The 20,979-nt window shown below is 41.0% G+C and overlaps 2 protein-coding genes across 6 annotated transcripts in view; one reads left to right on the forward strand and one right to left on the reverse strand.

Annotated features, from left to right (window-relative positions):
- The window catches only part of Me3 (malic enzyme 3, NADP(+)-dependent, mitochondrial), a 220,084-nt gene that overhangs the window by 87,160 nt on the left and 111,945 nt on the right, over window positions 1-20,979 (forward strand). The gene's annotated exons all lie outside the window — the stretch shown is intronic.
- On the reverse strand, window positions 18,816-19,518 carry LOC102008841 (calcyclin-binding protein-like). The gene is made up of 2 exons (XM_013512070.1): window positions 19,343-19,518; window positions 18,816-19,278 (listed from the first exon to the last, which is right to left on the reverse strand). The coding sequence occupies exons 1-2, from the start codon at window positions 19,504-19,506 to the stop codon at window positions 18,816-18,818; spliced, it is 627 nt and encodes a 208-aa protein (XP_013367524.1). The 5' UTR covers window positions 19,507-19,518.

Raw genomic sequence — 20,979 nt, forward strand, 5'->3', positions numbered from 1 at the left:
CCCCTCCCTGCTATTCTTAAAACATATTTCTTTTCATGATTGATACTGCAATCTTGTCTTCTATATCTGAGATTCTGTCCTCACATTGAGTCATTCTGGTGTATAAACTTTCAGTGGAAGTATTAATCTGCCAAATATCTGTTTGATTCTGGTTTATGGTTTCTATTTCTTTCCTATATTGGGCATTCATAATTTCCATCATTTTCCTAAGCTCCTCTTTTTCTTACCTATATCTGCTGGCATGTCTTTCATTATGGTCACCATCTCTATAGTTATCTGAGAAATTATTTCTGATTTGATTGTTTCTAGAACCTCACTCATTTGCTTAGTTACTTCTGCTGCTACCACTTCAGGGAGTCCAGGTGGGTGGCTTTCAGATTGTCCCACTTCATTGTCCCCTGGGTTTCCTTGCGTGAGCTGGACATCTGAGGTTGTACCTACTTTAAATTTCTTCTCATGTTGTATTTTTAAGTTTCATTCCTAGGTTAATGCTTGTAAATTGCCTGTGGTGAGTAGCTGTATCATGAGTATTTAGAACATAGGAAATGACTACTCCTCAGAGGTGTCTTCCAGGTGTAGCTGGCTTTTGAGTTTTGAGTCTGTTTCAAGATCATACCTCTTTAATTTATTGAGGATGAGAAGCTGTTGCCTATTTTCCCAGACCCTGCTTCTTTGGAACTGGCCTATAGTATTTTTTATGAATCTTAGGCAATCTTGGTATTGGTATACCAGAAAGAATAACTGGTTAGAACACTTATGTCACTTTGGTTAAAATGATACAGTTAACAATAACAATAGCATCAAACATAGCCTAGAAAATGATAAACTGAGGTAACTACTAATTTGCCACCTTTAACCATATGAACTAGATTTGTGCTTAAATAAGCCTCAACATGGCAATTTTACCCTTAGTGTAGAAAATTTAAAAGTGGTGAGGGGAAAAACGAAGAAAAATTTAAAATTGGTTAGAGGAAAAGGAAGAGACTAGAAACTGGGCTGGAGGACAAAGAAGAATCAAACAAACTTTGGGAAAGTGGTTCTGAAGACAGAAGGGAAAGAGAGAAGGAAGAGATAAAGACAAGAACAGAACAGAACAACAACAAAAACTATAAACAATGTTCACATTCATATCAAAACAAGAATAAAAATGGAAAAAATAACAAGCAAAAAAAAAAAAAACCAGGAAAAAAGAAAATAAAGAAAAAAGTCCACTTTGAGGTGTGTTTCTGCTGCCATTGTAGACAACATGGGCAGACAGAGTAGACATTGTCTGGAACAGCTTAGCCACTCTTTTAATTCCAGTGACCATCCTGGAAATCAAGAACAGAAAGGAATTAGTTAACTGGGTAGAAGTAGTCCCTAAGCATATAGATCCCAGAGCTAATCACATTTATTAAATGAGAAATTTAAAAAATAAATAAAGATACTTAAATGTCATTAAGTGTAAAGATTAGATTCTATCTCAGGAGAGAATTAAAAGAAAAGTTCAATGAGGCATACATAAACTAAACACCGGTAAGAAACACACATGGTTTGAGATTCCACATTTCTTTTAATTTTTCTTTTAATATAAATCTATTAAAAATAGAAATATTCACAAAGCATTATTGAACTTTTATCTTTCAATTCAGTCTCCTTTAAGTTTCTCTCATTAACTGTAGATCTACATTAAGTCATCATCATCAGTTAAAATTTATTGAGCATCTATCTTTGAATTCCAAATAAATGGTATCCCCACTCTGAGATCCACAAAGGAGGAGTAGAATAGATTGAGGACAGAGACTGGAGACAGAAGAATCATCAGAATGAGAAATCTTAAAGATGCCTATAGGCTGCTCTTACTCTCAGGAGTAGGAGGCCCACAAATCAGTGTGTCCCTCACAGCATGCAGCATTTGGTAGGAGCTCCGTCACAGCTATATTTGCTAAGTGCCTCAGGTGTGCCACCATGCTCAGAGAACTCCAGCCAAGCTTCATGACATTACTTTAAAATGTATATTACTATCTTCATTCTTTGACAAAGAAATTGAAGATTAGAAAAAAAAGTTATTGATAATCGCATGGGGACTGAGTAACAGTTTGAATCCAGGAGCCAGCTTCAAGGCCTGATCTCCCTCTTCTGTTGTCCACTGCCTCTTGTGGGAAGGTCTGTCCCTGCACACCTACACTGTAGAAAAAAACACCACTCATGCTGTTCTGATAAGCACCCCAACCTGTCAAGCACTAAACATCCCACATAATTACAAATTAATTCTTAAATATGAAGGGTATGACCATTTAAAAGATAACTAAACTGAAATTCTATGGAGGCAGAGGCCACATGTATTTGATCCCTCATATGTCCAGTGCCTAGGACATGGCAGCTACTCAAAACATAGTTATTAAATAAATGATTATGTAAATGAGTTAATGCATCAACATACTGAAGCAGAGCTTAGGATTCCAGTCTCATTTCTTCACCTTACTAAAGCCATGATTTTAGGCAAATTACTGATTTTCCTTACCCTCACCTTTCTCATCTGCAAAATGGAAAAGACACTTTCACAGCCTTCTTCATAGGGCATGGGTTCCAATGGACCTCATATCATATGAAGGTAAGCTGCTTTGTGGACACTAACAACATAGTTAAATATATGGAGTTTTTATAAACACAGTTCAAAAAGGACTCTGGCCCTCAGAACTCTTTCCTCCTGGTATTAAGACAGAGAAAAAGACTGGTTACTTTTATTTGCTATGCATCACAATGGTCATCTATTTCGGGCAAACTGACTTTCTTCCTGGTTCACCTGGTCAACTGACAGGGTTGAGGTCAAGCTCCAGGAGAATGAGAATTTGGTCAAGGCCACGCTAGAAGAGCTTAACAACCGTCTGTTAAGCAATCGCCTTGTTGGGTGAGCTTGTCCTTGGTCATCTTACATCCCGTTCTGGCACCCCCACCCATTCATTCGCACATCCCAGATATGCATGTACACTGCCTATTCTGAGACCCTTCCAAGCATATCTGTTTGTTTTATTCCTTCTGGTCATAGTTCACTTTTTGACGGAATCCTCCTGGGCGAGGCCTATCAAAGTGCAGTTGTATTGTTAAGGGAAGGAAGCTGCCTCCCTTGTTCTCAGCTGCTCCCCTGCCCATAACCTTCCTTTGCTGTTACTCTGTTGAGGTTCATCTGGGTGAGAGAGCCATCAGAGTGCCAAAAACAATATTATTTAAATTTTAAATAATGGGTTCTTGGGAATGAAGGGTCATGAAGCCTTCAGACTGCCACGGGGAATTTTGCCAAGACAGTGATTCATAATCTTTCTAACTACTCACCCCTGTTCCTTGTTTGGTAAAGATAAAACCCAGAGTTGCCAAATATTTCAGGAAGAGATTCTTCCATGTGTTATCTATGCTGGGTCCTATTCAACAACTTTGCATAAAACTAGTATTCAAATGGCAAAACAATTGAAATAACCATTGTTCTCCCATGCTTTTGAATAGTGTTTGTTAGTCACATGAGCTTGGCATATCATAGGCCCATCTGGGCCTCAATTTCCTCTTCTAAAAATGGGGATAATGACAACTACCCTAACAGCAGATGACATTAGCCTTATGAGAGCATTTCAGAAATAATAAAGCAGTAAAATATGCAAAGTGTTATTATCACTGAAAAACTACTGGACAAGGCATGCAGCCATTTGTGTAATGAATTTCACTTTTACAAAATGCTTGAGTAAGTAATTTACAATATAAAAATGAGCTTAGGGGCTGGGGATTTAGCTCAGCGGCACAGCGCCTGCCTGGCAAGCGCAAGGTCGTGGGTTCGATTCCCGGTACCGAAAAAAAAAAAAAAAAAAAAAAGAGCTTACTTTTAAAAAATTAAGATCACCTTTACTTTCCTAGAAATGGGAAATTATATTTTGATGAATATGCTGCAGAAAGCACAAACTTGTTGATACCGATGCTGTGCTGAATGAAGTCTTAAGAGCCGTCTAGAGAAAATAGTGGTAGCCTTGACACGTAGCACTGTACTCGGCACAGAGGAGGTGCCTGAGATGTGCTGAAAGCATAAATGAAAGAATAAACAGACCGCAGTTATTTGAATCTTCCAGAAGAGGAAAACGTTGGTCAGGAGAGCAGCTTGAGCCTCTAGAAATTTGAAATAAATGTTGGCAAGCTTTTATTCTGATTCAGCAGAGTGCTTTGAGGACCCAAGCAGGCGCCTACAGGGGGCCCTGGGTCCTCCTCATCACTGCTTTGCTGATTGCCCAGCTGTGCAATCTATTCATATTAAAATGAATCCCAACCTATTTGAGTAATCTTCTTTCTCCATGTGATAGTTAATCTTGATTGTCAATTTGGTTAGCCAAAGGGATTAGGAAGACACATTTCTGGGTGGGTCGTGGGTTTATGACACTGGAGACCATATCTGGTCCCTGAGACTCTTCCTATTTGGCTCGTTCCTGCACTCTCTGCTTCCCAGCTGACCTAAGGTATATAGCTGTCCTTTACCACGCCCTTCTGCCATGACGTTTCTGCCATACAGTCAGCTGACCATGGACTGAAATCTCTGAATCTATGAGTCAAGAGTAAACCTTTTCTCCTTTAAGTTCTGTATAGCAGGAGGTTTTTTTTCAACAAAGGAAAAGGTAACTAATACACTCCACTTGATTACTGAGTCTTTTGCTTGTGTCCCAAAGGCCTCAGAGTGGAAACAAGGCATGGGACAGTCTTTCCCAGAAAGTGGTGGGATGAAAAGATTTCCATCTTGAGTTCTATATGACAGTGGTCATTGTTGCCAATTTGAAGGGTTAGATGGCAGAATTGGATTTTGAACAAAATGAATTTAAAACTTGGGTAAAAAAAGATCCAACCCTGGAATCACTTAAAGGAGTTAAAGAAGTATAAGGTTCTCTGATCTCTAAGACTGATAACCAGTCTTTCAGGATGCTTTTAAGTGCCATGAAACGATCTCTTGAAGTAAATGTGAGTTAATAGTCCCTGAATTAAGAGGTGCAAAGTAAGAAGAGCCACTGAGGGGGGCTTTGGGTTGGGAGCACCTGTCAGTGGTTCAGAAAGCTAGAGAAAGAGTGAAGCCTCTTGCCACTCTCTCTGGGAAGGGCACGGAGACAGAGGTCCCACAGTCACACACGTAAGTCAGTCCTGCAGAGGGCAATGCAAGCTCTCTCTGCTCCACACTGACGGAGTCAAGTAGCAGCTTGGAAGAGGAAGGTGTTCCCAGCCTTCGTCTGAGAGCCCAGCTGAAGAGGCTCTAGGACAGGAGGGTGGGTGGAAAGAGAGCAGGTGGGAGGAGCTGAGTGCTCAGTCAAGGACGCCACTCCTCTACTCATCCCCACCTTGGCCGTCTCTTGCCTTCAAGGTCAGAAATACACAAGGGAGAAGGGAGTCTACAGTGCGGCTTGGTATCACTGCGATTTGTGTGACAGATTCTCTCTTGCCTCCTCTCCCTAGTTCCTGCTGAATCTTAGTTCATTTTTGTTTTATCCAAAAAGCTTTGGGCATCATCTGCCTCTCCGATTTATCTCCTCCAAGCCTCTCATCAATCTAACACGTCCTCTCCTTTAACTTTAAGGAATGAACGATAACGTTAACTGCCACTTATTGAGTGCTTCCTGAGCACTGCTACGGCTGAAGTGTCCCTCCAGGGTGAGTGTGAATAAAAGAGTCATCACCATTGTGTAGGACTGGGAGATGGTGGTGGAACTGTTAGGAGTGTAAGCTTGGTGGAAGGTCTTTAGGTCCCTGGAGGTACACTCAGAATTAGTCCTTGTGTGATCCCTTGAGTTCTCTTAAACAGTCCCTTGAATTCTCAAGAGAGGTTTGCTATAAAAGGGGCAAGCCTGGTCCCTGCTGTTTCCTGGCTTTAAATGTGATTACTTCTCCCTATTCCCACTGCTTCCACTTTGTACCGCTACCCTTGACCCTCACAAGAGGCCAAACCCACAAGGATACTCTGTCTTGGACCTGCAAAGGTATGAGCTAAATAAAGTTCTTCACAAGTAGTCCATGTCAAATACTTCATTGTAGTATCAAAATATTAACTAACAAGACTAGACAGTTCATATATTTACATATAATTCTCACGAGTCAGCTTTTGAAGTAGGTATTATTCTAACTTTAGTGATGAACAAACTGCTGATCAAGGAGTAAATAATGTGCCCAATGTCACAAAGCTAGTAAGTCCCACACTTTCAGACCCAAAACTGCTTGGTTTAAAGCAGTGTTAAGGGTCAGAAAATAATGCTCCAGAGTATTGTGCTTTGCATACTGAGTACCTCAAACCAAAGGCAGCTGGAAAACCTCCAAAGGAAGGTCTTTCTGCCCTCCTGCCTTCCTGCCTCTCAACCCTCTTTCTCCTCAAAAGCCCATCATAGAAATCAGAATTCCTCTGCCCCTAGGTGGCTCACAGAAACTAAACTCCTCTCCTGAAAACAAGTCATGAGACATAGAAAGGTCATTCTGTCTCTTCTCCTTTCTCCCTGAAGACCTCATTTCAAAAGCATCCAGGCCCCCATCCATACCTGAGAGGAAGGAATGTTTCAGAGAGACCAAAAAGAATGTGAAAGACAGGCTGGACAGGCCTTCCTGGGCTTCTCCCGTCATTCTTATCCTCACTGGATCAGATTCTTTTCTCCAGTTACACTTCTGTGTGGCTGTCCATTCTTCACTGATACTGGGCACAAAAGAAGACAACTTTGTCGGGGTCTTTGAATCTCCATTTCTAAAACTTCTGGGTCACATTAAACTTTGGTTAAATAAATTGATTATGCATTTCTCTTGTTAGCCTATCTTTTGTTACAGGAGTGTCAGCTGTTAACCCCCTGATGGGCGAGGAAAGGCGTTGCACACACAGCTTTCTTAATAAAGTTAGAATCATACATTTCACTCATCTGTTTAAACCTCTAGTGCATGTCATAAAGACTAGCACTGTGTTGGGGAATCAAAGATAAGTAAGACCAAGGCAAGTTTTTGTCTTCAGGAAGAACACACAAATACCTAGTTGTGAGACAATATGCTGACCCTGGTAGAAGTTTGCACAGAGGTCCATGGGAACAGGAAGACATACAGTGCCTTTCAAAGTGCCAACAGAACTAGGTCCTTTCTTACTTTGGAGAAAAGACCCAATAAAGCTATGCTAGTGATTCCTACTATTAAGAAATTTAATATTTGTATTCCAAATTGCTTCCTTGCATATTGTCTTTGCTGCATCTTCTACATGCCCATGAAGGAAACAAAGCACATAGTATACCATATTATTGTAAGGAACAAACAAGGCACAAACCACTTGATGGGCTTTTGTAACTGCAACAAGACCTACAGTTTAATATCTAGGTGCAGGCAGAGAGAGGGCAATAAGGCCATCTATAGGGAACAAAGAGAAGCAGGCCTTTTTAGAGGGATTAACATATAAGGGACATTAGGCAGGAAGATGTCAATTATCATCAGTGGTCAAAGTTCTCTGGCTGTCTTGCACCTCAGTGGGCAAAGTTCTTGAGGCATCCAGTATAAATTTTGGGGTGTCTCCAGATTCCTAGAGATCTGAGAGATTGTTTTCCCTATCTTATTTCTTTTACAACATCCTGTGTTTGCCAAGGATAATCTCAGTGCTGAGCTCAGAAAATAATGCCTCTGCTGGCAAACAGGCTAGGTGCTGGAAGAGTCATGTCTGATTCGAGCCTTACAATTATACCCATTTCCCTGATGAGTAAAATTAAGGCCTGAGAAAATAAAGCACTTGCCTGCATAATGTGGAGCGTATGAAAAATTGGCTGAAGTGGAATTACCCTATCTTTGCCACAATGTGTCTTATCCTAGAGACTTGGGACCAGAAATTAAGGTGGGAGTAGGATGACAAGAGAAATTCACACCTGAACACATTTATCCAAAGTGACTTATTGCCAGTAGTTGCATATTGGCACAACAGTTATTAAAAGCATATTCTTAAAATGTTCGAGGACGTTGTTGAAAGATGCTGAGATGCATTCTAAGGGCAAAGAGTGATACCTTCTTACTATGACTCCTTCCCATGTGCTGAGAGCAGGGAGCACCCACGCCACCCTCTGCTCCACTGAGAAGCAGACAGTCCCCACTAAGGCCAGGGGCAGTCAGAACTGCATCCTGCTGGGCCCTCACAGACAGTGAGAGAACGTTTCTGGAAACTTCAGCTACCTTCAAATGGGGCTTCTTAATGTGAGACCTCCTCTGAAGCGCAGACGTGTTTAAAGGAAACATTTCCAGCAGCTGTCTTACAGATTTTTACTGACTTTCCTTATTTTCTCCTCCTTTCCTCCATCCAGGGCCACACCGAAGTAAGAGCCCTCCTAGGCCAGGTTGCGAACTACTTCAGAGTTTTCCACAGAGCCAGGGTTTACCAGAAGCCACAATGTCCCGTTGTGAGCCACTCTGATTGCTCCCAGGGTGTGCAGAACCTGCCCACAAGGCTCTGAGGAAGAAAGATTCTTTGCTCCATCCCGCACAAGAATCCTTGTCCCATCCATCCTCCTCATAGGTTTTATTTACATCCATTTTACATTCAGTTATTTTTTGTTTGTTTCCACTCCTTGATTTGTAAATCATTGTGAAAGATGTGCTGCTCCTTCTGAAGCCTTTCTATGTCCTCCCACCATTGTACTTTCCTTCTCTTAGGCCTCTGGGCTGGCCAGAGCAAGGATTCCATAGTCCTTTGAACACTTCTGCTCCCTGTAACTCAGGTGCAATTGTGTGTCCTCACCCTCCGGCTCTTACCTGTCATTAGGTTCCTCTCTAACCTCTATTTACCAACCTCTCCCAGCCTGCCCCACACCAAAACCCATCACTCTCTGCATCCGGGTAGATCAAAGTGCCTCCATTATGTGGCCACCAGCAAGACCCAAGGCCAAAGCTCTGAGCCCTCAATTTCTTTGCTTCCCACAAGGCCCGGCTGGGAGTAATCCCCAGTGCAGGAAGATCTCCACTGTCCAACAAAGTATGTGGCTTTTTATATATTTTAATTAATTAAAATTTAAAATTCAATTTCTCCATTATACCGACCATGTTTCAAGTGTGCAATCACTACATGTGACCAGGGACTCCTGCACCGTACAGAGCAGGTATAGAATATTTCCTGCTGGCGTCAGGGAGCAGACTGATGTCGCTTAGAGGAGAGGCTGTGCGAGCTTGCTGTAAGAATGGCTCACAGAGCCTATAAAGAGCTAGAGCCTTCTTTCTTTGTGTTAGTGGTTCCCCACAATCTAAAATAGCATCTAGCTCATAGGAGATGCATAATAATTTTTTGTCAAATGAATGAATGAGTCTACCCATCCACGTATTTATTGAATGTTTCTCCTCTACTGGTTATTGTGCCAGGCAATAGAGATGCACAGATCATTTAGACAGGGTCTCTGTCTTCTAAAAATGTATTGTCTTGCAGGAAAAGAGACAAAAAATGAAACCTAGAGTTATCAGAAACTACAACAGGGACAGCCTTTTTTTAAAATGTTTTGCTTGGTTTGGTTCGGTTCGGTTTGGTTTGGTTTGTGGTACTGGGGATTGAACTCAGGACTCTTGCTGGCATACATCCCTAGCCAGCACCCCGTTTAATTTTTCTTTTTTGAAACAGGCTCTCAGTAAGTTACTCAGGCTGGCCTAGAATCTGCAGTCCCCCTGCGTCAGCCTCCTGAGTTGCTGGAGTTATAGGTGTACACCGTCATGCTCAGGGTTTTTTAAAATAATTTTTGTTACCACATCTTTGAATGCACACAGAGATTTTAGCATCCACCCTTCCATTTGACACAACAGCCCAGTGAAGGCAGCAGACTCAGAGAGGTGAAGTTATTTTCCCAGGATCGCATAGCCAGCGGAGAACTGAAGGTAGAATTTCTGTCTGCTGGTTGCCTTCCCACTCCCCGTACTGCTTGTGTGAGTGAGCACCTCTAATATCCGCCTGTAGTGCCATGGAAGGACAATGGACTTGTATCTCCAACTGGAACAGGAACCTCTATGGACATCGTAGGTGGAATGTCACAGGCAGAAATACATGTACGACCTCCCACTCTAGAGCCTAGACTCTGAGGCCAAAGCTGGCCTAGGGTTGGCTCCTAGTAGTAACAAGCTATGTTTCTTTTGCCCCCTCTCAAGAATTTACAATGTGTTTCTGAATCTTTAATTTTGCACCTGATCACAGAAGTATGTCTCGGAGGAAGGGCATTCTCGGGTCTCTGTCTACACAACACTTGTGTTTCTGAGACCCCTGTGTATCCATCCCAGGGGTGTGCTCAGGGGCCCTCATTAACCTGGGGTTCGGAGAGGGAAATGAGCAGCCTCAATAGTCCCACTTCCTGTCTCCAACCAGGTATCAGATTACCGTAACTCTTTAAAATCCCAAACAAATAGAATCAAGAATATGCAAAAAGAGATGGAAATGCCTTCCGGCCCCTTAACAGCTAATCGGCTTTAACTGTGCAGTCTCAGGGCTGGTTGCCTACAGCTCTTTCCACTGTTATGGTTGACTGACAGAGGAAGCCAGTTATCACATAAGCAGTCGGCACAGAACATGACGTCATGATGTGTGGAACAGAAAACCTTACTATTACACACATGGCTGCTAATCCTTCCAGTAATGATGCTTGTGAGAGAAGAAACAGCTACATGTGTGCCATGGGTCATGTGCATAAAGTCAGAGTTATAGGCGCATCTGTTGGCAGATGGGCTGAGCAGCCTGATGCAAATGCAGAGGGATATTCAACAGGAGCTAACAGAGTCAGGATACCTGGTTCATGATGTTGAAGCAGAATAACCACATGCCTGATCAGAAAATCCCAACTCAAGCAGCAGCTTCTTCAATCTGTATATTCTCAGGAGTTGTTGTTTCACTCAGAGGAAGAAATAAAAACTTTGGAAACATTTGAGCCAGGGTTCTACTCCTGGTTTTACCACTGGCTTGCTATGTCACTTAGCCCTCTCCTTGCCTCAGTTTCCTAAACTACACAATGGGGATAATAATCATAGTACCTTCTCATCAGGGTTGCTGTGAGGATTAGATGAAGTGATCGTCATGAAGGGTCTGTGTGTCGGTGCCTGATCCAACCTAAGGGATGTTCCATAGATGGTGATTATTGTTGCCCTTATAAATGGTAATAGTATCCTGTACTAAAACCTGGTCTTAGCATCTCCAGTGCATCTGCTTCCTCATCACCCTAGGATGAAAATCTAGTAACTATTCTCAAGAAAGCAAGCGGAAGACACATTGCATATGCTAATGTAGGACTCTGACTTACAGAGGGAGGGGAGAACTGTGTGCCATGGAGGAACTTGACTGCAGACCGGAAGGCAGGTGAGGGAAGCACCAAGAGCACGGTTCGCAGGGGCACAGGTGTCATCCAAGCATGACTGCCAGATGGATGAGTCTGTGGGGGACAATGCAGGAAGCCAATGGGGCATGAGCTGCCTGAGCCCATGTGCAAGCACTCCACCTGGATGAAGCACCGCTTCGGCTCCCACCTTCTGGGTCCTTCCGCCAGACAAGATCTGAGCTCCCTTCAGGGTTCAACTCCAGCACCTGTGCATGAGCCAGCTCTCTTGTGCCACCTCCCTTGAGCTATTTTGTTATTTTATTTTACTCTATAACTATTTGTTAGTGCTGCCTTACAACAGCACTAAGGAGGATAGCTGATACTCAATGAGAACTTTCTACTGCCAGTCTCAGTGCTGAGCACGTCACAGGCCTTCTTATCTCATTTAAACCCACACACATGAAGCAGGCAGCACTGCTTTTTAGGTGGGAGAAATGACTCACCCAAGGCAGAGGCCCAGGATCGTTAGTTTTGGTTACCCATGTGTCTACTCTGGTAAATTCATGAGAACAGTGATCAGAACCTATGCCTTTTTGACACCCTAGCACCTAACGTGTCAGGCCTGACATGAAGCAGGAACTCACTGACGCTTGTGGAGAAAACAAGAATTGTTAGGTACACAGCACGGATCTGGGCCCGGAGGCACTAGGCAGATCATACAACAGGCTTGGGAGGCTAAGCCTTGGAGAATCTCACAGAAGAACAATAAACCTGGGCCTGGATACAGCAGGAGGCCAGGACAGGCGCAATGCTGATAGGCTTGCTGCCTCTGAACCCTGCCATTTGATTGTGGAATCTCTTCACATCTCCTCTCTCTAATACATACTAGTAAGTCTTGTCCTAGGAACTCGGGCAGTTTGACACACAGAGTTCAGGGCAGGCCTGGAGGGAACATGATGGAGCAGCTAAGGTTACGGATGATAATTAAATGATTAAAACTGTTACAGCATAGGTACTGACCAGTGGGAATGGTCATGGGCTTTTAATGCTTCAGCAGAGTCTGGAGGTCTCCTGCTTCTCCACACATTTGCTCATTGGTTGTTGGATCTTGACGAGGTCTCCTGTTCTCTAGAAGAAGCTGGAGTAGGTGGGGAGGCAACCTTGGCTGGGAAGTGTGGTCAGAACAGTAGCTGTATAACAAGTGAATATTTCAAACTAGTAATAGCTTGTAGGTCCTTACAGGTAGATCCTAGCTAAATGAACGGGGCATGAGGTTGAAATTTAATTATAAGAGTGAGCTTTTCAAAAGTCACTTGTGATATGTTTAGGGCTTTGTCAAAACTAGATAATACAATCTCTAATTCTATTCATGAGGCAAACAGAAACTGTAATTTCTCAATAAGGTAAGAATAAACAGGGTCCCACTCTTGACTCCAGGTTGTAAACATCTGCTTTCATCTTAGGACTTACTGGAATACTTTACAGGAATTGTGAAGTTTTTGATATACAAACCAAGAGTCTGAGTGCTAATTAGCAAGGTTTGTTTTTATATTTTTTGTAGATAAATATGAATCCTAATACTTTTCCTATATGCCCTGTCAATGGTCTTAAGAATGCCTATCCTATTTGATGGCCATGGTTTAGCTAAGTTGCCTGTATTTCCACTTTGCCAATTTGCAAATCTGAAGTTGCCTTAATATTAGCTTCAGAATAAAAGGAAGCTTCTAGATGTAATTTCTTTAAATCCCTGAAATTACCAGTTGTTAAACAGTCATTCGTTTTCCTCTAGTACAAAAGAACTTAGTGGAAGTCAGCCAAGGAAAACACAGCCTTGTAGAGAGAAATGGACCATTATTAAAAGCCATAGAGGTTATTAACAAATATGATATAATTAAATGTCTGGGGTCCCTGGACTCCCTAGAGCAAGGAGAGGTGATCACAGGTTTTACCAAAGCAGTGAGCAGTCATCTATCTAAGGGTGTTTGATGAAAGTGCCCAGTCTCCAGGGCAAGGTCATTTCCTGCAAAAGGATCTGGCTGCTCTGGGTTGCTACCTGCCTGCTAAGCTGGTGGCCAACCCAAGACATTTATGACCTGGTGACTTTGGGCTTTGATGATGAATAGCTGGAAACTGTGCGGAGCACTTTGAAACGTTTCTGTGGGTCACACTTTCAAACAGAGTAGGATCTATCTCAAGATAGATCTTTTATACAGTTCTAGAAGTTCTTCTGGGAAAAGGAATGGTTCCTCAAGATTTTCAGAAATTGAGCTGTCATTATTTCCTTACAAAAATGTAAGAGGGACCTAGAATTACAGATCCCCAAGTTACAAAAGAAAATAAAAAAAGAAATTGGAACAACCAAGGAGTCTAACTTTCATTCCCTTTCCCCCCTATACTTCTCTTTTTCTCGGCTCCTCCCTTACCACCCCTTCCCCTCAACATTTACTGGAGGTTGGGGGAGGATGTACGTTACAGAGGCAAGAACAAACCTGTGATCAAATCTCAGGTTCCATCTGTTACCCCTAATCAAATGAAATCACCAGTAAAAAATTATGCTAAGTGTACTCATTGATCAGAAGATACATCCTGGCTTAAGAAGAAATATGATGTAAAATAATAGCTATGAAACTTCAAGAGCATCAGTTAACCTGTCTTGCAGAGCCTTCTCAACTGTAAGGTGAAGGTTAGAAAATGTCCCTTACAAAGAGGTTGTAAGTTAAAGTAAGATTGGATGTGCATTAAACCCCTTCAGAGCTGATAAGAGCAACAGCCTAAGGTGTGGATGATCATGATATGGATTATAACCTTCTGGTGGTTATGGACTCCCTGTAAAGAACTTGTACTAGTCGTGGATATTTTCTGTCTGATAGAGGAAGGAGCAGAGCTCTGATGTTTCCTGTCTTTGCACTCTTCCCCTCTCTGAGGGAAGCTGTGGAGGCCAGACCACCAGCCGCACAACTGAGGTCTCCCTTACCAACCCTGCAGCCTTCTTCACTTTTAGCAGGAAATGTGCGTTACTTGAGACTCATTACAAATAAAGGACTTAATCAGAGTTGCCCCCTATCATCAGCCTTGACCACAACAAGGGCCATAGTAACAGAAATGACTAATTAATTTAAAATAATTCTTAGTCCCCCTCCACCCTCACAAACCCCCCATAGAGTTGCTGGTCTCATCCTTATTAATTATCCACTGCCCATGAAGCCCCTTGGGGCTGGCTACAGTTGCTGCTGCCAGAAACTTCAGGAGAGAGCTGAGGAGGTGTCTGCAGGAGCTTCTAAGCAGGGAGTGAGCAGGCCTCACTTCAGCAGGGCCACCTAGAAAAAGTGGCACATACCTGTAAGTCTCTCTGGGAGGCTGAGACAGGAGGGTGGCAAGTTGGAGCCTAGCCTGGACAACTTAGTAATTTAGCAGGACCCTGTCTCAAAATAGAAAGTTTTCTAAAAGGGCTCGGTGTAAAGGCCCTGAGTTTCACCAGGTGCTGCACTTTCTCATCCCTGGGCAGGTTATGTGCCCATGTCTTCCTGTGCCCTATTAAGAACAGTTCCTACAACTTCTGCCAGAAACATTGTCTCCATGGGGCTTAACTGGGAGCCTGTCCATGGGGCAGATTCCATGATGTTGCTCTGCCAGGGCCCAAACTAGAAAATGCTGCTCTGTGAAAGACGCTACAAGGGAATGAAAAGCCCAGCTACAGACTAGGAGAGATATTTATAATATACATCCCAGAAAAGGCTTTTATCAAAAATTTGCAAAACTATCTTTTTAAAACTGTTTTACCGAGATATAAGTCCACCATTTTCGGTTGTAAAATTTGGCAGTTTGGGGTATATTACATTATCATTACACTGTCATTTTTAAATTATGACAAAATATATATAACATAAAATTTTCCACTTTAACATTCAGTGTACAACTAAGTATGCTCACAAGTTGGGCAACCATCATGTCTATTCATTTCCAAAATATTTTCTTATCCCAAACACAAACTCTGTAAACATTAAGCAATAATTTATTACTTCCCCTCTCATAAATTCCTGCTAATCTCTGACCTACTTTTCTGTTTTTATTAATTTACTTATCCTAGATTTTTAATGTAACCAAATTACACAATACTTGTGCTTTTGTGTCTTGCTTATTTCACTTAGCTTAATGTTTTCAAAGTATTTCATGTAGTGGCACATATCAGAGCTTCATTTCTTTTTATGACTGAATACTTTTCAAAGTGTATGATTATACACTTTGTTTACCCATTTCTACATTGATAGCCACTGAATTATTTCTACCTTTTGGCTGTTGTGATTAATCCTGAACTAAACACTGGAGTACAAGTACGAGTTCAAGCTTCTGCTTTCAGTTGCTTTGGATACACACCCCAGTGTGGAATTGCTGGGTTATGTGGTAATACTGTGTTTAGCTTTTCTGAGGACCGTGGAATTATTTTCCACATAGACTGCAATAATTTTCATTCCCACTAGCAATATGTCAGGTTTTCAATTTGTCCATAACTTCACCAACATTTTGTTTTCTGGGTTTGGTTTGTGCACATGTGTGTGTGCATGCGTGCATGCTTGTGTGTGTGTGTGTTTTCCTTTCTTTTATTACAGCCATCCTACTGGGTATAAAGTGATATCTCATTGTGGTTTTGAATTGGATTTCCCTATTGACGAGGGACGCTGAGCACATTTTCTTATACTTTTGCCATTTGTGTATTTTCTTTAGAAAATATCTATGTAGTCCTTTCCTCATTTTTAATTGAGTAGTGTTTCTTTTTGTCATTGTGTTGTACGGTTCTTATGTATTCCGTACATTAAACCATTATAAATATACAATTTTCAAATACTTTCTTCCAATCTGTAAGTTACTTTTTTAGTTTTTTTATAGTATCTTGTAGAATAAAGACCAAAGAAAACATCAGAAGATGAGAATATATCCTCTGCTCCTGGATAGGCAGAACCAGTATTGTGCAAATAATTGTTATGGTTTGGGTCTAAATGTCCCCTCAAAGCCTCATGCAGTTTTTAATGGCCCTTTTTTTAAAGGTGGCTGAATATACAGTGTGTGATTGATTGATGGTTCAATGCTGGGATTAAGAGTGCTAGGCTTCAGGGTGGGTGATTGCAGGATCAGTACACTGACTGGATTGGCACCACTCTAACCCCAGTAGACTGGATACAATATAAGGGACAATAAGAGATTTGTCCTCCTCCCTTGTTGCTTTTGCTCTCTTCTGCCCACCAGGAGTTGCACTCCTCTGTGAAGCCACCCTGCCTTGGAACAAGCCACTTATGGACTGAACCCTCTACAAACTGTGAGCCAAGTAAAACTTTCCTCCCTTTAATTTTGGGTGTTGGATATTTTGTCTCAGCAATGACAGAAAGGTAATTAAGACAATGACTGTACTTCCAAAACTGATACATAGACTTAATGCAATTCCAATCAAAATACCGAAAGCATTCCTCACAGAGTTCAGAAAACAAATTCATATGGAACCATAAGATGCCCAAAATAGGGGGCTGGGGATTTAGCTCAGCGGCAAAGTGCCTGCCTGGCAAGGGCAAGGTCGTGAGTTCGTTCCCGGTACCGGAGAAAAAAACAAACAAAAAAAAAAGATGCCCAAAATAGCGAAAGTGACTCTGGATAACAAGAGCAAAGGAAGGGGTAACATAAATCCAGATTTAAAGTTATATGACAAAGCTACAGTGACCAAAAGAAGTCATAGTTCTGGTACAAAAACAGATGTGTGGATCAATGGAACAGAACAAAAGATGTGGGAACAACGCCAAGTACATTCAGGCTTCTGATCTTTGACAAAGGGGCTGAAAACATACACTGATGAAAAGATAATCTTTTCAACAAATAGTGCTGGGAAAACTCACTACACACAAGCAGAGCCTAGGCCCAAATCTCTCACCATGTACTAGAATAAAATCAAAATGAGTCAATATCTAAATATTAAAACAGAAACAATATTTATAGCAGCAGAACTCATAATAGCTAAATCTTAGAAGTGGCCTATATGTCCATCCACAGGTGAACAGATAAGAAAATAGGATATTTACACACAATGGAGTACTATTCAGCTATAAAGGAGGATAAATTTGAGTCATTTGTACAAGAAAATAGATACATCTTGAGACCATAACATGAAGTAAAATAATCAGACACACAAACTTAAATATCACATGGTTTCTTATATTAAAATCCCACAATATAAAAAGAAAAAAAGAGATAGTGTCTTATGATGCATAAAATTTTTTAATTTTGATGTCCAATTGATTTATTTTGTTATTGTTGTTGTTGTTTATGCTTTTTGTGTCTTATCTATGAATCCATTTCTAAATTTAAGTTGATGAAGTTCTACCCCCATATTTTCTTCTAGAAGCTTTATGGGTTTTGACTGTATATGTACGTTGTTGATCCATTTTGAGTAAATATTTGTGTATGATATGAGATAGGGATCCAACCACAGTCTTAGGTATACAGAAACCTAACTGTCCCCACACCATGACCAAAGAGACTGTTTTTTTCTTATTGAATGAACTTGACTAGTGTGCTTGTTGAAAATCAATTTGCCATAGATGTATGGATTTATTTCTAAACTCTTAGTTGTATTTAATTGATCTACATGTCTATACTTATGCCAGTAGCACACTGTTCTAGTTACTGTAGCTTTCCAGGAAGCTTCCAAATCTTCTTTATAAAACTTGTTTTACTTAGAAATATATGCCTAGGGTTCATCTATATATATTCATGTCTTGACAACTCATCTCTTTTTACATAAAAATCCAACTTTATTGAACATAGGAATAAACGGATTTTCAAGTTAATTATTTTTACTTTAGGGTTATTAGTTTTGAAGCTATCTGATCCATGGTAGAACTTACTAACTGGTACTATACGAACATGCTTTTCTATTACCTCAATTGTATATTCAAAAACAAATATATTTAAATCTAAATAGAAACATTTGCGACTGGATTAGTGCATGGTAATCCCTGCTATCTGCACTGCTCAAGCAGGCAATAGGGGATCATCTGCTCCACAGCAAATTTGAAGCACAAGCACAAATTTGAATTTTATACAAAAATTCAGTTTTACTCTTATTCTTACATTAGTGGGAGCTGACAGCTGTAACTTACAGGCAAGCATATACTTTTGTTTTCTACCTCCCAGCTGAACAAAAATATACATAATGTATTGTTTTCATTAGGCAAGACTTGCTGTTTATATTTCAATGAGAATACCATGAGAGCCTTTCGTGAACAAAATGACCAGGATACTAATGGAACCATCTTTGGAAGAAGTACTAAATAAGCATATCTTATTTAAATAAATCCTCCAGTAAGAAATGGAGAAGTCACTGCCTTTACTTTGAAGGCTTTGTAGCTATCTGTCAAATCTCTATGTGCAGCTCACCAACATCCCCTTATTGGAGATATCAGTATTTCATATCATAGTTCTCAAAAGGACTTGAAAGTCTCAAAATTCTGTATCTCCTTTGGCTTGCTTCTCTCTTGATTCCACCCGGGCTTTATTAACGGTTCACTTCATATCATCATCTCCATCCTCATAAATTTTCTTTAGAACATTCATTAATCCCTCCATAGGATCTGTCTCAGCATCGTAGGAAGGCTTTTCTTTTTCTTTGCTCTCTTTTTCAACCTGAGTTAAGTACTCCCACCGAGTGTTTCCCGCTTTCTTTCTAGACAAGATAAGAACTGTATCAGTCTTGATTTTTTTTGAACTGCCTTCTACTGAGATGGGTTTCAGGAGATTGTTCACAATCATAGAGTAGCTCTTCCCATTTAGATTCTTTACCCAAAGACTAAATGAGCTGTCTGTGAAGTGCACCTGCACGTTCTCAGCAGGAACTTGGTGAACTCCGGTTAAGGTAAGGTAGATTTTCACAAACTTATCTGACTGAGCCCACCCGTAATTACTGATCTTCACTGTGTATCTTGCTGTGATGGGAGCAACCACAGCAGCTGGTTTTTCACTGTCAAGCAGTGATTTGTTTCCTCTGCGATTTACGTTGCATCTTATTCTTTATTTCTGTTTCAGTCTTGGATTTTCCTTTCCTCTGTGATTTACGTTGCATCTTATTCTTTATTTCTATTTCAGTCTTGGATTTTCCAGCTGTCAGGGAGTCATGTACTCTCTTCCTAGTGGCCTTTTCTAGCAACGCCTTTACCTCTCCTAGATCATTCTGCAACTCCTCCAAAGCCGAAGCCATGGTTGGGCGGGGTAGGGCCCAAGGCCCAGGCTGCAGGCGTGCGTGAAAGGTCAAGAGCCGCAGGAGCGGCGCGCTCCCCAGGACCTCACCAGCTGGAGCCTCAGGCCGGCCGCTGTGCATGTGCCCGTCCTGCGCAAAACCGCAGCGCGCCCTCCACTCATCTCTTTGTATCACTGAATAATATTCTAATATATTTTTGACCCATAGTTTGCTCCCCCATTTTCCTATTGAAACATACCTTGATTGTTTCCAGTTTTTGTGATTATAATAATATGATTATCAATAAAATTTCTACAAATATTCTTGTACAGGTTATTGTGTGCACGTAAGTTTTCATGTCAGTGGGTAAATACACGCGTTTGCTAAAGTATCTATGCCATTTTTCATTCCTGTCAGCAATGAATGAGAGTTTTTGTGGCTCCACATACTCTACAGCACTTGATATTCTCAGCTTTGTGGGGAGGAGATGAGTCAGTAGCATAAACAGGGAGGGAGCAGAGACGAGTAAACAGAGTCCAGAGGATTTCTGTACGGTGAAATGATTTTGTAGAAAACAGTAGTGGTTGGTGCATAAAAGTATGCATTTATCAAAACCCATACAACTTCTCAGTACAAAGAGTGACCCTTAATGTATCCAGATTTAAAAAAAAAAAATCGATAGGTTGGAGGACCCCAAGAGAACATGGAGACCGTGGCAAGAGAATCTGCTCTATTATAAATGTGTATAACAACAATCTCAGTGAAGTGGAAGGAAAAAGTATTGACTTAAATCACTGGAAATTAGTGGTGGTGTGAGACTAAAGGCAAAAGGACTGCACACAAGTACCGTACTCTAGTTCACAAAACTGCTTCCCATGGTGGTACAGGTTAACAATTTTAACACTACTGTGTATGTAAACTAGAACTAGGCAATTAAGTAAACAGATGACAGATGTTGGGAGTCAAGTTTCTTACTTCAAAATTTACAAACGAAAAACGTGTCCAGGCTAAAATGATCCATGTGGTAATGGATTAGAGCAGGAGACATCCTTATGTTTGGCTTAATATACATTCAGATAGTTAAATACTGAAACAACTACAGTTATGTGTTTATACACAGGCTTTAGTATGTACATGTATATCTCATTTTTCTTGTCAGCAGAGAGGGAGTAGAAACAGTGAAGCTCTAAGAAACACAATATTAAGTAGTGCCATATATATATTATATATATTTTATATATATATAAGATATTGATATATAATATATACATAAAACATCAGGTCTCCTTGAAGAAATGGCTTATTCTAGGACCAGGGAAATCAATCTAGAAGATGAATCAGGAGCATCTTATGGTGCCAGAAAGTAAGGAATTGTTGAAACAAAACACTATAATGTGGGAGTAGGTCAAAGGGACAGTTGAGCTAACTGGAAACGCTCCCAATGCCCAAAGCTGGAACAATTTAAGCAACAAAATAAACAAAGCTCTCTTGGAT

This window comes from Chinchilla lanigera, unplaced genomic scaffold (assembly GCF_000276665.1).
Source record: "Chinchilla lanigera isolate Chin_1 unplaced genomic scaffold, ChiLan1.0 scaffold00013, whole genome shotgun sequence".
Lineage (NCBI taxonomy): Eukaryota > Metazoa > Chordata > Mammalia > Rodentia > Chinchillidae > Chinchilla > Chinchilla lanigera.